This window comes from Coturnix japonica, chromosome 13 (genome assembly GCF_054131305.1).
Source record: "Coturnix japonica strain WE chromosome 13, WE-NBRP24, whole genome shotgun sequence".
Taxonomy (NCBI): Eukaryota; Metazoa; Chordata; class Aves; order Galliformes; family Phasianidae; genus Coturnix; species Coturnix japonica.
Window position 1 is genome coordinate 18,786,635 of NC_140675.1, and position 18,531 is coordinate 18,805,165.

An 18,531-nucleotide genomic window follows, 5' to 3' on the forward strand; every position below is an offset into this window, starting at 1 on the left:
TCAGTACATTGGGCAGCTTGATCTTGCAAGAGACCATGGCAGAGGTGTGGGTTGGATGGTCTTAAAAGGTCCTTTCCAACCCAAACCATTCTGTGATTCTGCCAAATAAAGGGCTATGCAAAATAAACTCTGAACAGAGAGGAGGAAACATGAAGGAAATGCTTACTCGTTTTCTGCAAGGTTTGGCCCCTGTCAGTGGCAGTGGAATTGACAGTGATCAGTGGAGAGCTGATGTATGAAAAGCAAAGGCAGCGTTCGGGCTGACTTAGTTGGGTCACTCTGATCTTTGTTAGAACTGTTCCTCATGCGATGGCTTTGAAGGCTGAACAACTGAGAGCTGCAGAGGAGAAAGGCTTTATTTCTGCAACGTGTGAAATGTTACATGTTAATTCTAAAAAAGTTCATTGCACTGCTGGTCTAAAACGAATTCAGAAGTCTGCAGGAATTTTTGTGAAGTCTAACTTTAAATGCTCACCTTTCCTTTTATTGCCCTTATCAGCACATAGAGCTCGGTATGTGAAGTTTTTAGCTGACATTTCAAAACTCTCCGAGTGTGTCTGTATCCCTTTTAAAGCAGCCTCCCCTCCCAGATCAGAAGTGACCAGTTTTTTGTTAGACTCCATGTTCCTTTAATGTTTTCCTGCTAATAGATGTTGAAAGCGTTCTTCAGAGGCACAGCACAAAACATTCAAATAGTGATATGAGCCAGCTGAAGAGAGTTGTCAGGGAGAGGGAACATTAAGAGAAGGATTGAATACAGATGGATTCCTCAAAAGTAATGTAACCTGTTATGATTGCTTTGAAATCTTATACCCTTTCCATGTACTTACGCTTACCGAAAGTTTACATTTGCATTGATGTATTAGAGGCAGAGCTAAAATGGAAGTAATCCCTGTTGTATACATGCTTAAGTGTGTAATTTTAGCTAAATACAACAGTCATGACCAAACTCTTCCCTGCGTTCTCAGTGGAAGAACCACAGCCCTGTGCATTGCTGTGCCTCCATGTCCCGGCTGCTGAATGGCGGAGCGCCATGAGGCACCCATCTGCTTGCTGTTACAACCTGAATTCCTCCAGCCCTCTCAGCCTCGTACCCAATAACTCTTAAAACGCTTTGTGCTGCTGGAGGGGAGGGAGGGCAGCCTTCCTGCAGCCCAACAGAACCAGTCTCTCAGCTGCAGCACTGGTTGTTTCCTGGTGAGGAGGCTCAGAGCCCCTGGGCCTGCTCCTGTGCATGTGCCTGTCTGCTCTGCTGCACCCCAGGGCTCTGCCCTGCAGGAGGCTGTGAGAAAGGAGCTGTGTATTGATAGAATTGTAGAATCAGGTTGGAAAAGTCCTCTAGGATCAATCACCACATCCAACCGTTAGCAAGCACTGCCAAACCTGCCACTAAACCATGTCCCTGAGCACCACATCTTCGTGTCTTTTAAACACCTCCAGGGATGGTGACTCAACTGCTGCCCTGGGCTGCCTGTTCCAAGGCTTCACAACCCTCTCAGTGAAGAATTTTTTCCTAATATCCTTCATAAACATCACGTGAAGCAACTTGAGGCCATTTCCTGTTGTCCTATTGCTTATTGCACGAGAGACCGACATCCACCTCAGTTCAGCTTCCTTTTTGAGGTAGTTTTAGAGAGAAATTAGGCCTCCCCTGCACACCTTGTCCATCTCAGTGTGTAGAAGCATTGCCTTATCAGCAGGGCTGCTCTGGGTTGGTAGGAGGTGTGTTCTTTCCCTTTTAAGTGATCAGCGGATACAAAGGAGAAATTGATTGATCTATGCATTTTATTTTGTATATCACAGTGCTTTCTTAATATACTGCTAGAATAATCCATGCTGCTTCCAGAGACGCCTGACAAAAGGTCCACTAGAAGTTGGTGTTCTATTTTAATTGGGTTATCCAAAAAGCATCCTTCTCTTTGCCCGCAGGGAAGGCCTGACCTATCCATCATTCTCACTTCAATTTAAGAGGTTTTATCTGCCTCCATCATGCAACTGTCATATCGGATTTGACAGGAGGGATACACGGCGTAGCTTTCCTTTAATATTCAGAACTGACCATTATGCAGGTGGAGAGCTGCTGAATGGGTGGTGGAAGGTTTTCACTTATTATATTTTGCTTTTTAGGGCAAGCTTGTTCAAATTACTTCCAGCCTTAAATATTTGCCCTAGAAATCTGCTTGGAAATCTGATGGATATAGAAATAAGGTTGCATCAGTGCACATTTGAAGTGACAGTCAGAAAGTTTGTGTGCTAGAAAAAGTCCGTGGTGACTCAACATCCCAGTGCACAGGTAGGTGTTCAAACACTGCCAGCTCTGTGCTACAGCAGAATGGCAGAACCTCACAAGATTCCCTTTGCCTCAAACAGTGGTGATAATTGTGATAAACCTCAAGTGACTCAGTTTTGGATGCTCTTTACTCTGCTTCTATGCTGAGCTCCGTCATCTAAGGAGAAGTAGCTTGGAGTTCTTGTTTTGTGGCGAGCAAAATGTTGGTTTTCTCTTTGTGAGAACAGGGGTGAAATAGCTTCTAACTGACATGATAATGACAATTTCTATTGTCAAACAATAGAAATATATATCTTTTGTGACCTATGAACACACTGGTGGCCATGACCCCTTATATTATAAGGAAAATCGTGTTTCTGATTCCAGGAGCAAAAGGGCAGGGTGAATAGAAACTATTCACACTAACAGTGTGAAAGCTACAGCCCTGTCTGACTCAGTTCTAAATTGCTTTGGTAATGCTTCCATCCACGTACCCTAAATCCCGTAATACTCATAAATCATTCTGAAAACCTCTACCTCAAATGAGTTGTCTGCAAGTCTCTGCTCATTTAGTGGCCAATGCAATGAGATCAGGTGATGATCAATATCCTAATGATGGTTATCGTATGTTCATACTTATAAAAATATGCCAGAACTGATGACTTGTCTCTTTGCCGGTGTCTTCCTCACCTCCAGTCCTTCCATCTGTGTGTTTCTCACGGTTTGGTTTGGGTTTTTTTTTTGGTCTTATCTAAAGGTAAACTCATCAGGGCAGTGACTTTGGTTTTGCCTGTAGGACTTTGACCTCTGCGGTACAGCTGGAAAAGCTTTTCACAGCAGAATTGGGAAGCACAGGCCACGTGGAAGCCTTCCCTCCCTGGAGGGCTTTGCTCAAGGTCCATCACAAGCCACATCAATTGGGTGCATGTTGCTGAGTCTCTAAATGACAGATCATGCTCAATGTGGTGACCTGGAATAAAACGTTCCTCTGATTTTCAGCTCTCGTAACAGCTTGGAAAACTGCAGCATGCATAGACTTCAGGATGTCTGTTCTTCATGCAGCGGTGCAGGCAGGGCGAGTGGGGGATTAAATGCTGCTGCTGTGCCCGTGTGAACATTTCAGCTTGTTTCTTTATCCACCAAATGGCAAAGAGACTTGCAGTGACAATAAGATTCCCGTGTGACATGGCTGATCTGACGTGCGCTAGAGCTGGAGGCGTGTTGGTAGCTGTAGCTTTCCTTTGCCAGTGGCAATCAGTGCAAAGGAACCGTTTGCTTTGTTGTTTCACAGGTTTCTTCGCCATGAGTGCAGGTCTCCTTCCAAGGAAGGAACTCGCTCCTCAAGGTAGCTCATGCAGATGCTCTCTCACCCAGCCATTTTGTTTAAGGAAGTTGGCTTGTTTGCAGATGTACTTGAATAACCTGCCTGCAGGACAAGGCCTGGTGCTGTGTACAAAGTAGCCTCTGTAGATTCATGGCTAGAATCTCCATTGGAAAAGCCAGTGCTATTAGACGGTCCTTGCTAGTGGAATTTGCAAGTGTTTGATGTACCCCAGTGTGACATTTGAGGTTGGCTGCAGGTTCCACTTTGCAAGCAACTGCCGTTTCTGACTTTAATTCCCTGCCTTGGCAAACATGTTAGAGTGAAGTAAGGAAGGATGTGAAAGCAAACATTAAATCAGTGAGTCATGCTTACCTTGGAAGAGTAGAAAGAATCCTACTTTTACTAAGAAAGATAATGTCTCATAATCTAGAAATTGCTTTTAGATGTCCTGCCATGCTCATAAAATGTCAATGCTAAGCAGTTATCCAATGGATGCAATAAATCCTGATGTGAATTGGACTTCTGCCATGCAGTCTTGTTCCCTCTCTCTCTTCAGCTCTAAAAGTATCATCTTCCTTAGTTCATGAATTCCCTTTTGCTTCCAGCTATGAGTCATATTGTTCATGGTTTTATCAGTGCGACTTAGTATGACAACACAGCTTATTCTGTAGTGTGTCACCAATGCTGGGGCTCTAAGACAGAACCCTTCCACACAGTGATGCAGAGAACACAGCAGAGTGGGGTCAAGGTTGTGTCCCTTTAATTTGACACTTCCATTTTTTCTTCCAGGCATGGGTCATGGAGAGAACCTGTTAACCCTTACTATGTCAACACGGGATATGCCATGGCACCAGCCACCAGTGCCAACGACAGCGAGCAGCAGAGCATGTCCAGTGATGCAGATACGATGTCGCTGACAGACAGCAGCATGTAAGTAACTTGAATCTGATGTGACAATAAACGGGAGAATGGGAGTGTTGGGTTTTATTTAGTGCTGGTGCTGTTGTTGTGTTAGTCTGACATTACAACATGTGGTGTTGGGCACAATATCTGACTAGACCAAGGTCACGATCATTCCAGCTTTCTTTCAAGTGGAGCAGTTTTGTCACCGTGCTGGCTACACAGCCTTGCTGTTCCTGGGAACATCTGCAACATCAAATGATTTAAGTGAGCTAAAACAAATGAGGTAGGAGTTCTGACAGTGTTTCTTGCCAAGTGCAAATAGATGTGAGCTCTCTTTGAGTTCCTCTTCAGGTTCCTCCTTGTTAGGATGAATCAGATGGCAACCCCATCAAGACTGCTCTTTTTCATGTCTTTTATCTTTTCAAAGTTCCCACTTGCTCCTGAAAACCGCAGCATTTGGGTGGCTGATTACTGGGGTGGGGGGTAGGGGGTGGTGGAAAAAAGGATGCATTAAGAATTCCAGTGTGTTTTGCTGGAATACAGCTCGGGAAACTCCTCATTCTTCTTATCCAAAGCTAAGACAGAACTTCATTTTAATTGTACCTCTGTGTACTCTCGTTTAGTATAATGAATCGCAGGGCAAACCTGGATTTGGGATAGGTACTTACAACTGATGGGACCTTGGGCTCAAATCCAGGTTCCTCACTGCAAAATTATAGTGCTGCCCTCACTGCTTTATGCCTTGCTCATGCCTAGAAGCAGCTTTTCCATCAAAGCACATTGTAAAAGTTAAACAAGGAAGTATCACATTATTTCTTTAAGTCTACGTAATAGAAAGATTAAGTTGACTGAGGAGCTTTTGAAGACAGGAGATGTTGACTAAGACTCTCTAGCTGGGCTATAGGATGTCAGTAAAAGTGTACTCTAAAAGAAGAGAGCTCTGGCATATGGGAAGTTGTTCATCCAGAGCTGACAGAGGATCCTGTCAGCTCTGCAAGCATATGCCAGCAGGGCTGTGCTGGATTTGCTGCTTGCGTGTGTTGAGGTGACAGAATCAGTCTTGGAGTTCAGGTAGGATCTTTTACATCATAATTCCAATCCAGGATGTGCTTTGCTACCTGTTGGTTTGTTACCACAGATTTGGAAGCTATCCACCTGTGCATGTCATGGCAAGATGGTAAAGGCTGGTGCATTAGTAGCTCATCCTCAGTTGCGTACTTTACAAGTGAAATGATCTCTGTGTGGCTTTGATGGTTCAGGAACGTTTAAAAACTGAAAATGATGAATCTCCACATCATAGTTAGGCCTTACCTGCCTATAGGAGCCTGCTTCCACTGCCACAGATTTAAAACTAAGCTGTCTGGGGAGCTACAAGGTGTTATCATCTCATTGCCAGACATACAACACAAAACTTCATAAAAGTACGTAGGGATCCAGGCCATCTGTATGACATTATCCACCTGTAAAAGTCTAGTGGTGCAGAGACTGAGGACAATGCGCGTGCCATATGCTGTGCGAATAGAGCAGCATCTGCCATTCCCTTTTGTAATGAAATTGCCAAAATTTTCACATCTGTGTCACAAATACCTGAAAATCCTGATAGTTCTGCCTCCGGGGAGCCAGCAACTGTAAGTTAACCTGAGAGATTCATCACAAAACTGGAGTTTCCAGAGTGAAAGTATTCATCTCTGCCCTGTTAGCAACAGACTTTTGACTCCTTGAAGGGGATCAGCTTTGCAGGACTCGAGATACTGCCCATCAAGGTACAGCAATTCCCAGCTGCCCTTGCTTAGTACAGTGAGCCAGTCAGTCTGCAGCATGGCTGCTGACTCTAAGGATTGCTGGCAGAGTGACCTGCCACCCTCACCCCTTATCTGTGTCGTATTGCAAAATGAAGGATGCAGACCTTGGCTGAAGTAGCACAGGAGGCAAAGAATGCTACTGGGACAGAGAACTGTAGAGGACCACTAATTTAAAGGGTCAGTTTAATACAGATACAGCTGTCTTGTCACATACTTTTGTGATTCTTCTTAGTCATTAATTTATTTGGAGGACTACTCTGAAGCTAGCAGGGGTCATGTAACTTTGTTATCAGAAGAGACAGATGTAAGAGCTCTTCAAAACTAATTAGCTTTTAGCACTTCCTTTTCCGCTGGTCCATTGGGCTCATGGGGTTGCACTAATAGTTATATCTGCTGTAGGTTGTGATCATTTATGCCCAAGCTCTTCACCCACCTAATTTTTATTTCAGTAACCATAATTTCTTTCTCTCACAGGCAGAATAATTTCTGTTTAACCATCCCGTGCTTCTTTATTCTTTGTTCCTTTTTCCTTAAGGCATTTTATCCCTTCTGCGCCCACCATAGGCTGCTTCTATGACTTTAATCATCACCAGTGTATGTACTGCCTTCTGCTATTAACTAACCCAATCACACAGTGGTTCCTTTTAAGTAAGTCTCAAAAATCATAAGGGTATATCTGCGATCCTTTTGTGCATCTCAATCTGAATGCATGCAGATTTACCCCCAGATTGGGGTTCTGGACACAAGGCCTTGATTTTTGATTTGCAGAGACTGTCTGCATTGAATATTTGCCCTTTGTTTCCAAATTTTGTAACAGTTTCACTTAATATTGCTGAACCTGTCTGCCTTCTGAATTTCAAAGGAATTTTTGCAGAATTGCTCAAGGCAGCAGAAATGAAGAACAACCAGATTCAAGTTAGAGAGGGGACTCCTGCTGCTTGACAAGACTTGCATGTCGTGGTGCTTTGAATTTAGGTCTCCTCTAAGGAAAACGGCAATAAAAGCTTCGTTTGATGATGAACAAGCTTCTGCTCTATGTATGCTGTTTACATATAGCAGTCAAGCTCAATAATGAAGAATCTAGCTTGTGCTCACGGGCATTGTGTGGATGGCGTGTGATCCCAAGTGGAAGCCTCTGTGACCCAACATCACAAGAGAACATGTCTGGTCAATGATGATGCAGACAAGGGATAATTGAGGGGCACCCCAGTGTGCTAACAGTAAACTGGGGCAGCACACAGGCTCACAGAGAGCACGGCCTGGTGCCTAGGTGTGATCTTCCACTGCTAGCTGGGTCAGGGCAGAGGAGAAGGCTAATGCATGCCATGCACTGTGCATTCCTTTGCTTTGGTATACTGTGGTTGCCAGCAGCTCCTTTCCAAGCTTTGATATCCTACTGATCATGGCAAAACAGGTTTTGGAAGTGTGAATTCCCCACAGGCTGCATGCACTGCTATAGAAAACTACTAGCAGAAAACCTGAGTGATGCTCTCTGGACTTCTGAGCTGGGGCAGAAGCAAGGACAGGACACTGCATGTGAACAGCATCTTTCCGAAGGAGCAAGCATGGCAGTGTCCTGGAACGTTATGGGATGGTGGTTACTCCTTCAGAACGCCTTGCATATGAAGTGTGATTCAATGACTGCTCTTTGGCCAAAATGCCTGGTGGTTTTCCCATCGTGTTTTTTGATATGAGAAAGGTCCCTCGGTGCAGGGGTGATTTACTAAGAGTAATTGGTAACAAACATCAGCTTCTCTGTGGGTTTGCGTCCTGTCTTTCCTGTGGCCAGTGATCTGGGCTGAACTTGAGTTGTGCTATATAACAGCTGTTTAATTTAAAAGATCCAAGACAAGGATTTCCAACTTGATAATGCAGTGGTTGGATGTGGAGAGCAGCAAAGAAGGCACTGGCGAATAACATCCCACTGCAGAGCACCAGCAGATCCTCTGCCCATCAGTTTGGACAGGAGAGGCAGCCACTGCATTTCCAGGGTAGCAAATAATTCTTGATCACTACTTAAGTTATAGAAACACTCTTATTCCTCTCACTGCATCTTAGCACGGAGCTTTCTGCTGCTAAAGAAAATCACACGATGAAACAAGTGAAAACAGCTTGGGAAAGTTTTCTTTTAAGAGTAGATGTGCTCTAAAAAAGTTGTGATTTTTATATATATAAATATATATATCTATATATTATTTCTCTATCTATAGAAAATATCTCAAAGTAAGCTACCTGACAAAAGGAAAACAAAAGTACGGTATTGCTTTTCCTTGCTTTTCCCCCATCTATTGAATAAGGTTTTGTTGGGATAAAATTAAAGTGCTTATCTTTGAATTTGCTTCCTCTGGTTGAGTTGGCACAGTACATTGAACGAAGGAATGTTCCAAGTTCAGAGGTGGCATTGGGGAATCTAGTTAAAATGACATCAAAGGCAGCACAGCAGGGCTGAACATGTGTTTGAAGCCGGATAGATTAGAGGCCATTATCAGCCTTTCGCTACTGTGCTCTGAACAAAAGTCGCTCTTTCCGCTGGGACTGCTGCTGGGGAGAATTAAAAGAGAGAAAGAAAGAGAAAAAGAAAGGAAGAAAAAGGCAGAAAAAAAAAAGGCAAGAAAGAAAAATTGCACCTTCTAATATAATGCTGCCCTTCCCTGAAGGTCTGTGTGGTTGTAGTGGGTGAGCTGTGTTCTGTGCCCTGGGTTGTGTGGCTGAAATGCTTATTGATTCTGGCCAGCAATGGTTCATGTCATGGCACAGCAAAAGCTTGGCTGGTATAACACGTCACACCTTTTGTTCCCATCCGTTCTGGAAAAAGCTGTGCCTCGCTGCGATGGAGCTGCTTAACCGTCGTGACTCTCAGTTATTCCTCAAATGGAGGTTCATCATTAAAGAAAATGAAGCTTTCTAATGAAAGCTATCACCATCGCCTGTTGTTATAGCAACGCTCGGGAAAATTGCTCTTCTCGGTGGCGTGTCATTGACGGGGCACAGCGGAGGTGATGCTCCAAGATGTGCTCTTCCTCCTCCTGCATTACCTGAGACCGGCAGCCAGGGCTGCAATTAGCCCAGCTCATTTTCTCTTTGGTCATTTGTCTTCTTACTCGGAAGCTCTTGTCATTAATCATAGGTTTTATTTTCTTTTAACGCGTTTAATTTCTGCGGCATTGCAGTCGTTGAATAAGCAAAAGCTGTAAATTAAAAGAGGAGCATTCCAAATTGCTGAGCTCTAAGGTAGCATTTGGTTTTGCACTAGCTGATTTTTCTCAGCATAACCCCGTTTCGTTAGGATGTGAGCCATTTCCTTATCTCATAACTGAGCTCCACTTCAGTTGCATTCCTCTCATCCCGTGACGGTTTCAATGCTAAAAACAAAAATGCAGTTCTTTTTTTTTCCTTCCCTGAAGCTGTACTTGGTCAGTGCTGCTTTGCCACCAGCAGTGCTTCACCCAGCACCGGCCGCTGGGAGCCCTTCTCAGCACACACAGCTGGAAGCCAGCCCCAGCTGCTGGCATTCATGGGGCAGAGCTTGCTGCCACCATCATCAGCTTCCCCACAGAGCCCACAGTCACCCGCTCCTCCAGCAAGGGCATGGACCAGAGCAGGGCCTGCGTGCTGCTGCCCAGGGCCCTCCTCCCTTCCTCCAACCTCCTTTATGGCCAGCATTAGGTTATTTCACCCAATAATCATAGAATCATTAAGGTGGAAAAGACCTCCAAATGGTCCCCAGGTCCAACCCCACTATGCCCACTGATCATCCTCAGTGCCATATCCCCACAGTTCTGGTGACCCCCATGGATGGTGACTCCCCCACCTTCCTGGGTCACAGTGCCACTGCATCACCTCCTTCTGAGAAGGAGTGTCTCCTAATACCCAACCTGAACCTCACCAGCACAACTTGAGGCCACCACCTCTCATAGAAAGCAACCAGCTATAAAGGTGCCAAGATGCAGTCCAGGTCCTGCTTGCTACCAATGGCAGTGGTTGCAGGAGCCCTGCCTTGCTCTGCTCCTGGCAAATGCTACCCAAGCCCACAGCATTATCCCTCATGCCCTCCTTCACCTACCCTTTCTCAAGCATAAGAAGTTTCTTACCTGCCATCCCATGAATATTGCGTGATGAAGACCATCTCATGAAGGGCACTAAAGCAGGGTGTGTTGTTGCTTTGTTCTTGCAGAGATGGGATCCCACCGTACAGACTCCGGAAACAGCATCGCAGAGAGATGCAAGAAAGTGCCAAAGCAAATGGACGTGTGCCACTACCTCACATTCCTGTAAGTAGCTCTGTCTCCTTCTGCAGAGGTAAATATGCAAAGTATGTGAGATCTCTAGCTTGCATCGCTCTGCTTGCTCAAGTGTCAGTTTAACCTTCCTTTTGGGGCTGGAAATCATGGTGCTGAAATGGTGTGGGAGGGGAAGGAAGGTTTGGTAGCTTTCTGCCAAACTCAGCATCCAGGGGTGCCCAAAACACAACATTTTTCGTAGAGCTCTGTCTGCGGCCAGTTGTTTCTCCAGGACAAGAATGGAAGCACAGGCAGGCTGGGGTGGCTGCTTACAAAGAGATGATATGCCTCTGAGGGAGCTGGGCATGTCTGGGAGGTGGAGAATGCTGCAGGGCACGAAGGCTGATGTAGCTCTCAGCCAAGGTCAGCTGGGGAGAAATGAATCAATCCCAAGCAGTATTTTTGCAGTGGGCAGCAAAAGGGAGCCCTGATGTGCTCTCTGCAAAGCCTGCCTGGCTGTGCAAGGTGGGGAAGCAAGGAAAGTGCAGCCATAAATAAGCTTCCCAATTACTTCAGGTAAGCAACTGCTTTTGGAAGATGAGGATAACTGTTAGGGCTCTGCAGCACCATCTGCAGCTCTGCTTATTATTTTCTTTCTGTGAGAAGTTATAGGTGACATTTAATATTTAGCAGGGAATAAAGGTGCTTCTTTCCCCTTTGGACAGCTGGACTGCAGCACAAAACAAATTGGAAGGGAAAAAAAAAAAAGAAAGCCCTCCATCTGCTTTTTCCAGAAGTGCCTTCAAACTTGACACAGCTGTTCTCATCCTGCCTGCTCAAAGCAGCGCCGTGCAAGCAGAAAAGACACCCTTGTTTTAATCTGATTAGAAAAAAAAGGAAAAAAAAAACAGAAAACACCACTCTTTGTTGGTTTCTTTTTTTCCCCCCCCTCTTTAAAATTAGATTATTTTCCTTAGATTTAAGAGGGTCTCCTGTGCTTTGATCAGCGGGCTGACAATAAAAGCCCTGGCTGTGGGCGCTCACCAGCCATCCTTGCTCAGCCACCTCTCTTTTCACACAGTTGCTCTCGCAGTGTGGCCGCTCTTGAAAAGGCTGGCTGGGTGCCTCTCTCTTTCACTTGATGCTGTTTTTACTGTAAGCATTGCTTTGTTAGAGTGGAAGTTTGAAAGCTCGGCCTTTATTTTTGTTGTTGTTGTTGTTGCCGTTACTGAACAGTGGGAACTACTGAGTGAATATTCCCTGACTTCAAAGCTTGTCAGCGGCTTTACCTTTTGGGTAAAAATAATAGTGGCTTTCTGTTGATGTGTGCACTGGCAGTGCCTCAATGAACTGCAGGTTATAAGCTCGGAGTATGGAGCATTAAATATGTATAGTGAGCTGTGCTTTAACGAACTTCCATCTGCCAAACATTTCTTTTGTTAAAATGAATAAGTGTCATTCCAGCAGCAGTTCCTTGCAGGCTAATTAGTTTTACTTAGCATTAAATTTTATCGACCTTATTGGGAACCAGTTAAAAGGGGAGGAGGGGGAAAACAAGGTTTAAATTGGCCACCTGCTGCTTATAAATTTATATATTATCCTACTTATCTACACGGTCCTTTAGAATTACATATTCCTTCTAAAGTACATACACGCGCTTCACAAGGATTTTTCTGCGCAATGTTCAGAGTTCCCATTGGATTCTGTGCTGTAATTTTAAGTCCCATCTTGGTGCATATTTATATGGGAGCGGAGGACTGGGAAGTCAAGTTAGTTCTAGTATTTCTGCAGGGAATAAAAGTTTAGTTCAGACACTCTGGCACCTCCTGCCAGCCAATTACTGACACGGAATTGGCATTGACTTCAGAGGGGCACTGCTCTGCCCTCGCTTATCAATCAGCCAAGAAAGGAGATGGTAATTAGACAATATGTTTTGACAACACCAGTGTGAAATGTTATGAAGTTAGTGTTTGAAAATACCTCTAACTGCAAGTTTATTGAATTAACTGTGGCCAATTAGCAAAGAGCCATGCAAATGTTTCTTCAAATGTTGCTTTCTAAAGCTGGTACTTAGGATATTGTGCAGCCCGTGGCTGAGCAGCCTCTGTGAGGTGCCTGGACCTGGAGGTTAGTATGATTTTAAACATGAAGCAGTGACTAAATTGCAGCCTTTGGGTGAAGGTCTTTATGAACTCAGTCTAACCAGGATAGCCAGAATCCATGCTGCAGAGTTGGCTTGCAGAATGCATGCCGTGTTTTCCTACTGAGGGTAGAGAACCTCCAGAAAGTCATTTTAGAAGTCCATCAGAGACCTTAACTGTTCCCTTTCAAACGAGTTATGGGGCTATTATGCAAAATCCTGAAAGAACTTAATATTGCTTTTAATAGCAGCATACTTAGTTAGATCCAGGAGCTATAAACCGTTGTTCATAGGAGATTGCCTGCAGCCATGCAGCCTCCAACCAGAGAAGACGTGTGTTAGTCATGTAGGATTCCTCACTGCGCAGCTGGAGATCTTAGTGAGTGGATGGCTGTGTTCTTCATGTTCCATACTTAAAAACACTCAGAGTTTGGAAAAACTGTGTTTACTGAAATGACTCTCTGCCCAGGAATGCAGTGGGTGAAGGTTTCTAGCAAGACCTTTGCTTTGTGCCTCTCCCAGGAGCCTATTGCATAGTGGGCACGTGTTGCTTTTCTTGTGGTTTTTCCTCCTTGCTCTTGGATTTGAGCAAAGTCTTGGAGCAGCAAGGAAGAAAAAGGCAGATAAGGTACCAGAGAAAGAGGGGTAAACACCCAGAGGACATAGGGTCTTTCCTGTGCTGTTGTACTGTATTTACCTTGGCTCTGGCATTCCTCAGTTCCCAGGTCAGGGTGGTAGATAGTCTTTTCTCCTGGGCAAAGTCAGAAGAATCCAACCTCAAACATAACGACTTGGGATTCCTTTTTTTGCGTGTGTTTTCCTGCACAGGTAAAGCAGTTTGTGATGTTTTTGCTCCAGCTTGTTCATCTGGTGGGAGCTTTCCTGTCCTGCCCCACAGTCAAGGAAGCACATTGCAGTGTTCCCTGCAAGGGGAGGAAAAGCTCAGCTTTCCAGAAGGGTCACCATGCCCAGAGGTGATGCTAGAGTAGATGCTGAAATCCAGCTATTCATAAGCTCTGCCACAAATGTTTCTGGTAGGGACCTTTTGTCCTTTAAGAACGTATCTCAGTACAGTACATTGAGTTGGGAAACAGGGATTCAAAAGCTCTTGTTTTCTTGAGTTCTCTAGCCAGCCATCTCTGTTTCATCTCCAAGACTGACTTTTGATCAAACACTGGCAACTCGAGCATCATGGTGGCATCAAGCCTGTATAAGAAATAGGAGATTTACACAGAATTCTGTGGCCCAGTCAGATCTGTCAGAAGTGGTTTAGCCCAACCCATGGGTCCCTGGGGCTGATTAAAGACCACTCCCCAATGATGACACTGGAAAAATCATTTCATCTTAATGCAATGGGATTTTATTCTTCCCAGGGGGAACCTGCCAGCCCCAGTGAGATTCTTCCCTTTCAGCTTTTTCATATGTAGATCACAGTAAAGCCAGTGCCCCTGTGATGAGGCTGAAAAGGTGGCAACAACTCAGCAGGGAGGAAAGAGTGAGGAAGGGCAGAGTAACAACAAAGAGCACGAAACATCAGAGGTCCTGGCTTCTAACCTTGTAGCCAAATGTGTGGTTCCTTGCCTGAGATTCCATTCAACTCCACTCTAGGAAGCACAGCCAGGCAGAGCTGGGGTGACAGACCAGTTGGATGTTTCAGATGCACAACTTGGTCCTCAAACCACAGTTTGAGAAGGTAAAATCCATCAAAACCCAAGACTTGCCTCAACCTCACAGAGCGAAATCTGTGTAACTCCCACTCCATCAGCTCCAAGAAAAGACAGAGGAAATGTGACAGCAGCTGCTAATTGAGGCTACTGGGGAGCTTCTGTATCTACTGCTGATTCTTCCCAAAGATACCAGAGCTGCAGACAATCGGTGTGTCAAGGGTAAAGGACAGTGTTCTGATGATAGGTGCCCCAAGAAATCCTCCCTCACAGCTGTCACTAGGAAAGATTCCTTCATCCAAAACAATTCAAGCTATTTCTTTCTTGCCAGCCCATCTGGCATTCAGCCTCCCGGCCATTGTTCTCTGTAACCTCCCCAGCTCAGCGTGGTTTGGTTCTGGACAGACTTCATCTGAACTAGTGGCATTAAATAAAAGTAGATAGATAATTAAATAAAGCATTAGATAAAACAAAGTTATTTAGAAAGAACTGCTTCCTTTCTGGATTGTTGACCCAAAATGGCCAGAGATCTCATTCTGGTCCAGACTGGAGGGCTGTATCCTCCAAAAGCAGCGGGTGTTGGAGCAGCCAGCTCTTGGAGAATGCTGCACCCTTTACTTGGAACAAAGGCATTTGGAGCCCTTCTGATTTTAGAACAATAAAGAGCTTATTTATGGCTCCCTGGGCAGGGCTCTGTGTGCTTACGGGGAGACAGAGGCAGGTTCAAAGTCCTGAGGCTCCTGTGGGTCCTTCTGCAGGCACAGACTCAGCCTGGCTGGGTTTTCATGGAGTGGAGCATGTCTCCTTTCCCAAGTCAGGCCTGTTGTTTGATAAAAGTTTCAATTCCTTTGTTGTGGTAAGCCTTTTGAAGCAGATCAGTGCAGTGTATGCTTGCTGTCCAAGGAGAAAGAGTCCTCAGCAGTGGTCTGTATTGTTTCAGCACAGGGAATTTGCATTTCTTTTTTCCCAGTACTGTTAGTTTTGGGAGACGTCTGAGTTGCTCATCGTTTGAGCTAGGAATAAAAGCGGACCCATGGGAATGTTCAGAGCATCATACTGCTTGCTGGCTTCCTGCAGGTCACCATTACGGGTGCCTACCAGAACAACATTGGGCTCATGGTGTGCTCTTCATCTATAGCAAAGTGAGGTTTATTTCTGATAAATTACACTTGGATGGACAAGGGCAAGGACAGCCTCCTGGTGGGGACTGCATCCTTCACATCACCTAGGCTGATATGGGACCTCTGTGAGCTGTTGTGCTGAGTGAAAACCTGCAGAATAAGGTAGTGTGTTTTGCAGATACAGCAGTTTATCAAAGAGAAAGGAAAAAGAGTTCACTGTAAAGGTTCTTAGACACAATTATTTTCATTCAGTCACTTCCAGGCTTTGAGAGAATGCGGATAAATGTGCTGAAGCATGACATAAAATACCAAAGTGGAACTATCTCAAGCTCCCTAGATAAACTAGTGACCTTGAATGTCTTCAGATATTCATTATAATGAGTTGGAGCTTTAGCCTCCTGCACTGGTCTTCATGCTGACTCAGGGTAAATTTGGGTGGTCTCTAATTCTCTTTTAAGGACTCCAAGCCTGATGTCTGTTTCTGGTGCTGCATTTGTTCTTTTGGTATGAGACAGGCTTGTCTATATGTCCTTTTCCCACCATTTGAGACCAGGATATTCATGTTGACCTTTTGTAATTTTAAGGATTATTACTGCATATGTCCCCGAATGGAGTCTGATTCCAAAAGATCTTACTACTTTTGGCTCCAGGGCAGCTTTGCCTGTGTGAGGGGGTATACGGAGCTGGTACCAGACAGTGAGCTCATGAGCTTCCAACTGATCAGTCCCAAGCCTCACCCCTGTGTCTGCCAGCTTGTCTTCCCTGGGCTCCCATTGGGACAACTGGCATTTCCAATTATTTGTGCCTCCAGGATAAATGTGTGATTTTCATGCACCTTTTGCTAACCACACTGTGTTTTCCCTCCAGCGTACATATCGAATGCCAAAGGATATCCATGTCGAACCAGAAAAGTTTGCTGCAGAACTGATCAATCGTTTGGAAGAAGTACAGAAGGAACGTGAAGCAGAGGAGAAACTGGAGGAGCGCCTTAAACGTGTTCGAGCGGTTAGTGATCTCCTTGTCTCTTGTACCAACCCAGGGATGTTTGCTTAATGCACATGACTGGAATTTCTCAGCTGCCATGAAAGCAACCTGGTTGACTACATTTATCACCTGCATGGGGCTTCTGCAGGCTCCCTACATCAGGTGCAGCATCCAAAATTCTTCTCTTGGGCAGAGAAATGCAGGGATTCCACACAGATGGCTGGGGAAGCCCAACCTATGGCACTGTGTGCTGGAGGCCCTGGTACTGATGGAGCCCTTCGAAACCTGAGTATTTGGTAGATGAACCAAAAGCTTTTAGCTCCTCAACAAGCTCCACAAGGGAGAGAATGAGGGATTGGCAGTCCAATTGTGAGACACCCTGTCAGCAGTACTGACACCTTATCTTTTCTTCTGATGTACTGCATCTCACAGGTAGGTACAGATCCTGTGTGTTTAGGTGTTTATCTTGTGCTGGAGACACAGGGACTTTTCAGAGGGCATCATAGTGTTATTGAATACCACAAATGTCATATGACTACAGCCCTGTGGGAAGAAGTTATGGGACTCCACAGTTAATAGCTGCTGTAGCCTTGAGGCAAAGGCTGTGTGCTGTGCACCCTGCAGCTCTCCTTAAAGCAGAGGTGTTCCTGTCTATCTCAGCAAGCTCTGTGCTTTTAGAGAAGTTGAGTGTCTGTGGCAGACCCTTCAAGCTCATTATTTTTAAATACTCATTGATAGTTTTTGGTGTTAATCTAGTATCTCTTTAAACAGAAAAGGCACAATAGGGCTGTGGTATTGATTTAAATCACATTTTTCCAGTGTAAGAAGTGAGGATGCAGGGTAACCTTTGAGCTGCATTTCATTGCCAAGCGTTGTCCATCAGACTCGCTGCACTGCTGTGTTCAGCATCCAGCCAGAAACACACCAGCAAGGTTCTATTTTGTCATTAGGCTCCTGCTCTTTAGGAATTGGTCTGTTTTCTTTACCATACATATTGCTTTCTAGACAAAGCCAATATGACCAGCAGCATTTCCTATTCATAGTCCTCCTCCTCCCATAGCTACATTGCTGCCCCCAGCAGTGCCCAGCTACGTTAGCCCTGCTCTCTACCACCCTGAAGAAGTTGCCAGTAGCAATACCATAAAATCAGCAAATGCCTATGCCAGAGGATAAATTTAAGTCTGTCTAAACATATTTTTGTGTGACTTAATCTATTTTTAATCCCCAGCCTCCCACTATTGCTATGTATTAAACCTCTTTGCTGTCTACAGAATATATTTCATTGACTGGCTGGCATTTAGCATTAACCATTCAGGAAAAACTCAGAGTAAGCAACTGTAGTTTTTTTAGGTCAGTACTTTGGGTGCAAGAGCTGCTGGAATCAGCAAGAGGAGAGCTTGGATCCTCAGAGATCACAGTCCTGAGCACTAGGACTACAGGGTGACCTCTTACTGGTTCTGCATGGCTCATTGCACAGGGGAAACCATACGGCATTACTCACACTGGGCAGTTATCAGCTTAGCAGAGAAGCTGGAAATATTTTGCAAAAGCTTCAAAAAAAAGGTTTCTCCACCCCATACTGGGCTGCCTGCAGGTTCCCTTTCAAAGCCACATCATACAGCAGCATCTGAAAGAGATACCTGATAGAGAACCAGATGTCTTCTGCTGGAAAAAAATAATAGGATTGTTTTTTTAAAGAAAACAACAAACCTAAAAGCTCTGAATTTGTTAATTATGTTGAGCAGGTGCAGGAGGTGATGGGAGGATGCTGCCTTGTTACTTTCTCAGCTGTATGGGAGCTGCAGGACTGCCTCCCAACCCAGTGAGTTTCAAATATGCCAAGTGCAGGAGAAGTAAAACCATTGCTGAGATGCTCAATATTTGAGTGTAAAACGTTGTCTGAGTAGAGGGAAAATGCACTTTGTTTGAAGATATGAATGCACTCCTGTGCTAGGTGAGCTATTTCAGCCTGGCAGCCTGCAGGTGGGACTGGGAGATGTGGGGAGATGTGAAAGCAAGATATTGCTTATCCATAGCTCAGCAGTGCCTGTTCAGCCTCCCGGCTCCAAGGGAAGGACTCAGGCTGGGCTGTAGAGTAAAAATA

The 18,531-nt window shown here is 44.9% G+C and overlaps 1 protein-coding gene across 7 annotated transcripts in view; it reads left to right on the top strand.

The window, feature by feature from the left end:
• The window catches only part of AXIN1 (axin 1), a 63,413-nt gene that overhangs the window by 33,812 nt on the left and 11,070 nt on the right, over positions 1-18,531 (top strand). For all 7 annotated transcript variants that reach the window (XM_032447557.2, XM_085514302.1, XM_085514305.1 and 4 more), the window contains 3 exons: positions 4,383-4,523; positions 10,473-10,569; positions 16,311-16,448. In XM_032447557.2, the coding sequence (XP_032303448.2) occupies positions 4,383-4,523; positions 10,473-10,569; positions 16,311-16,448 (376 nt within the window). The remainder of the gene's footprint in view (positions 1-4,382; positions 4,524-10,472; positions 10,570-16,310; positions 16,449-18,531) is intronic.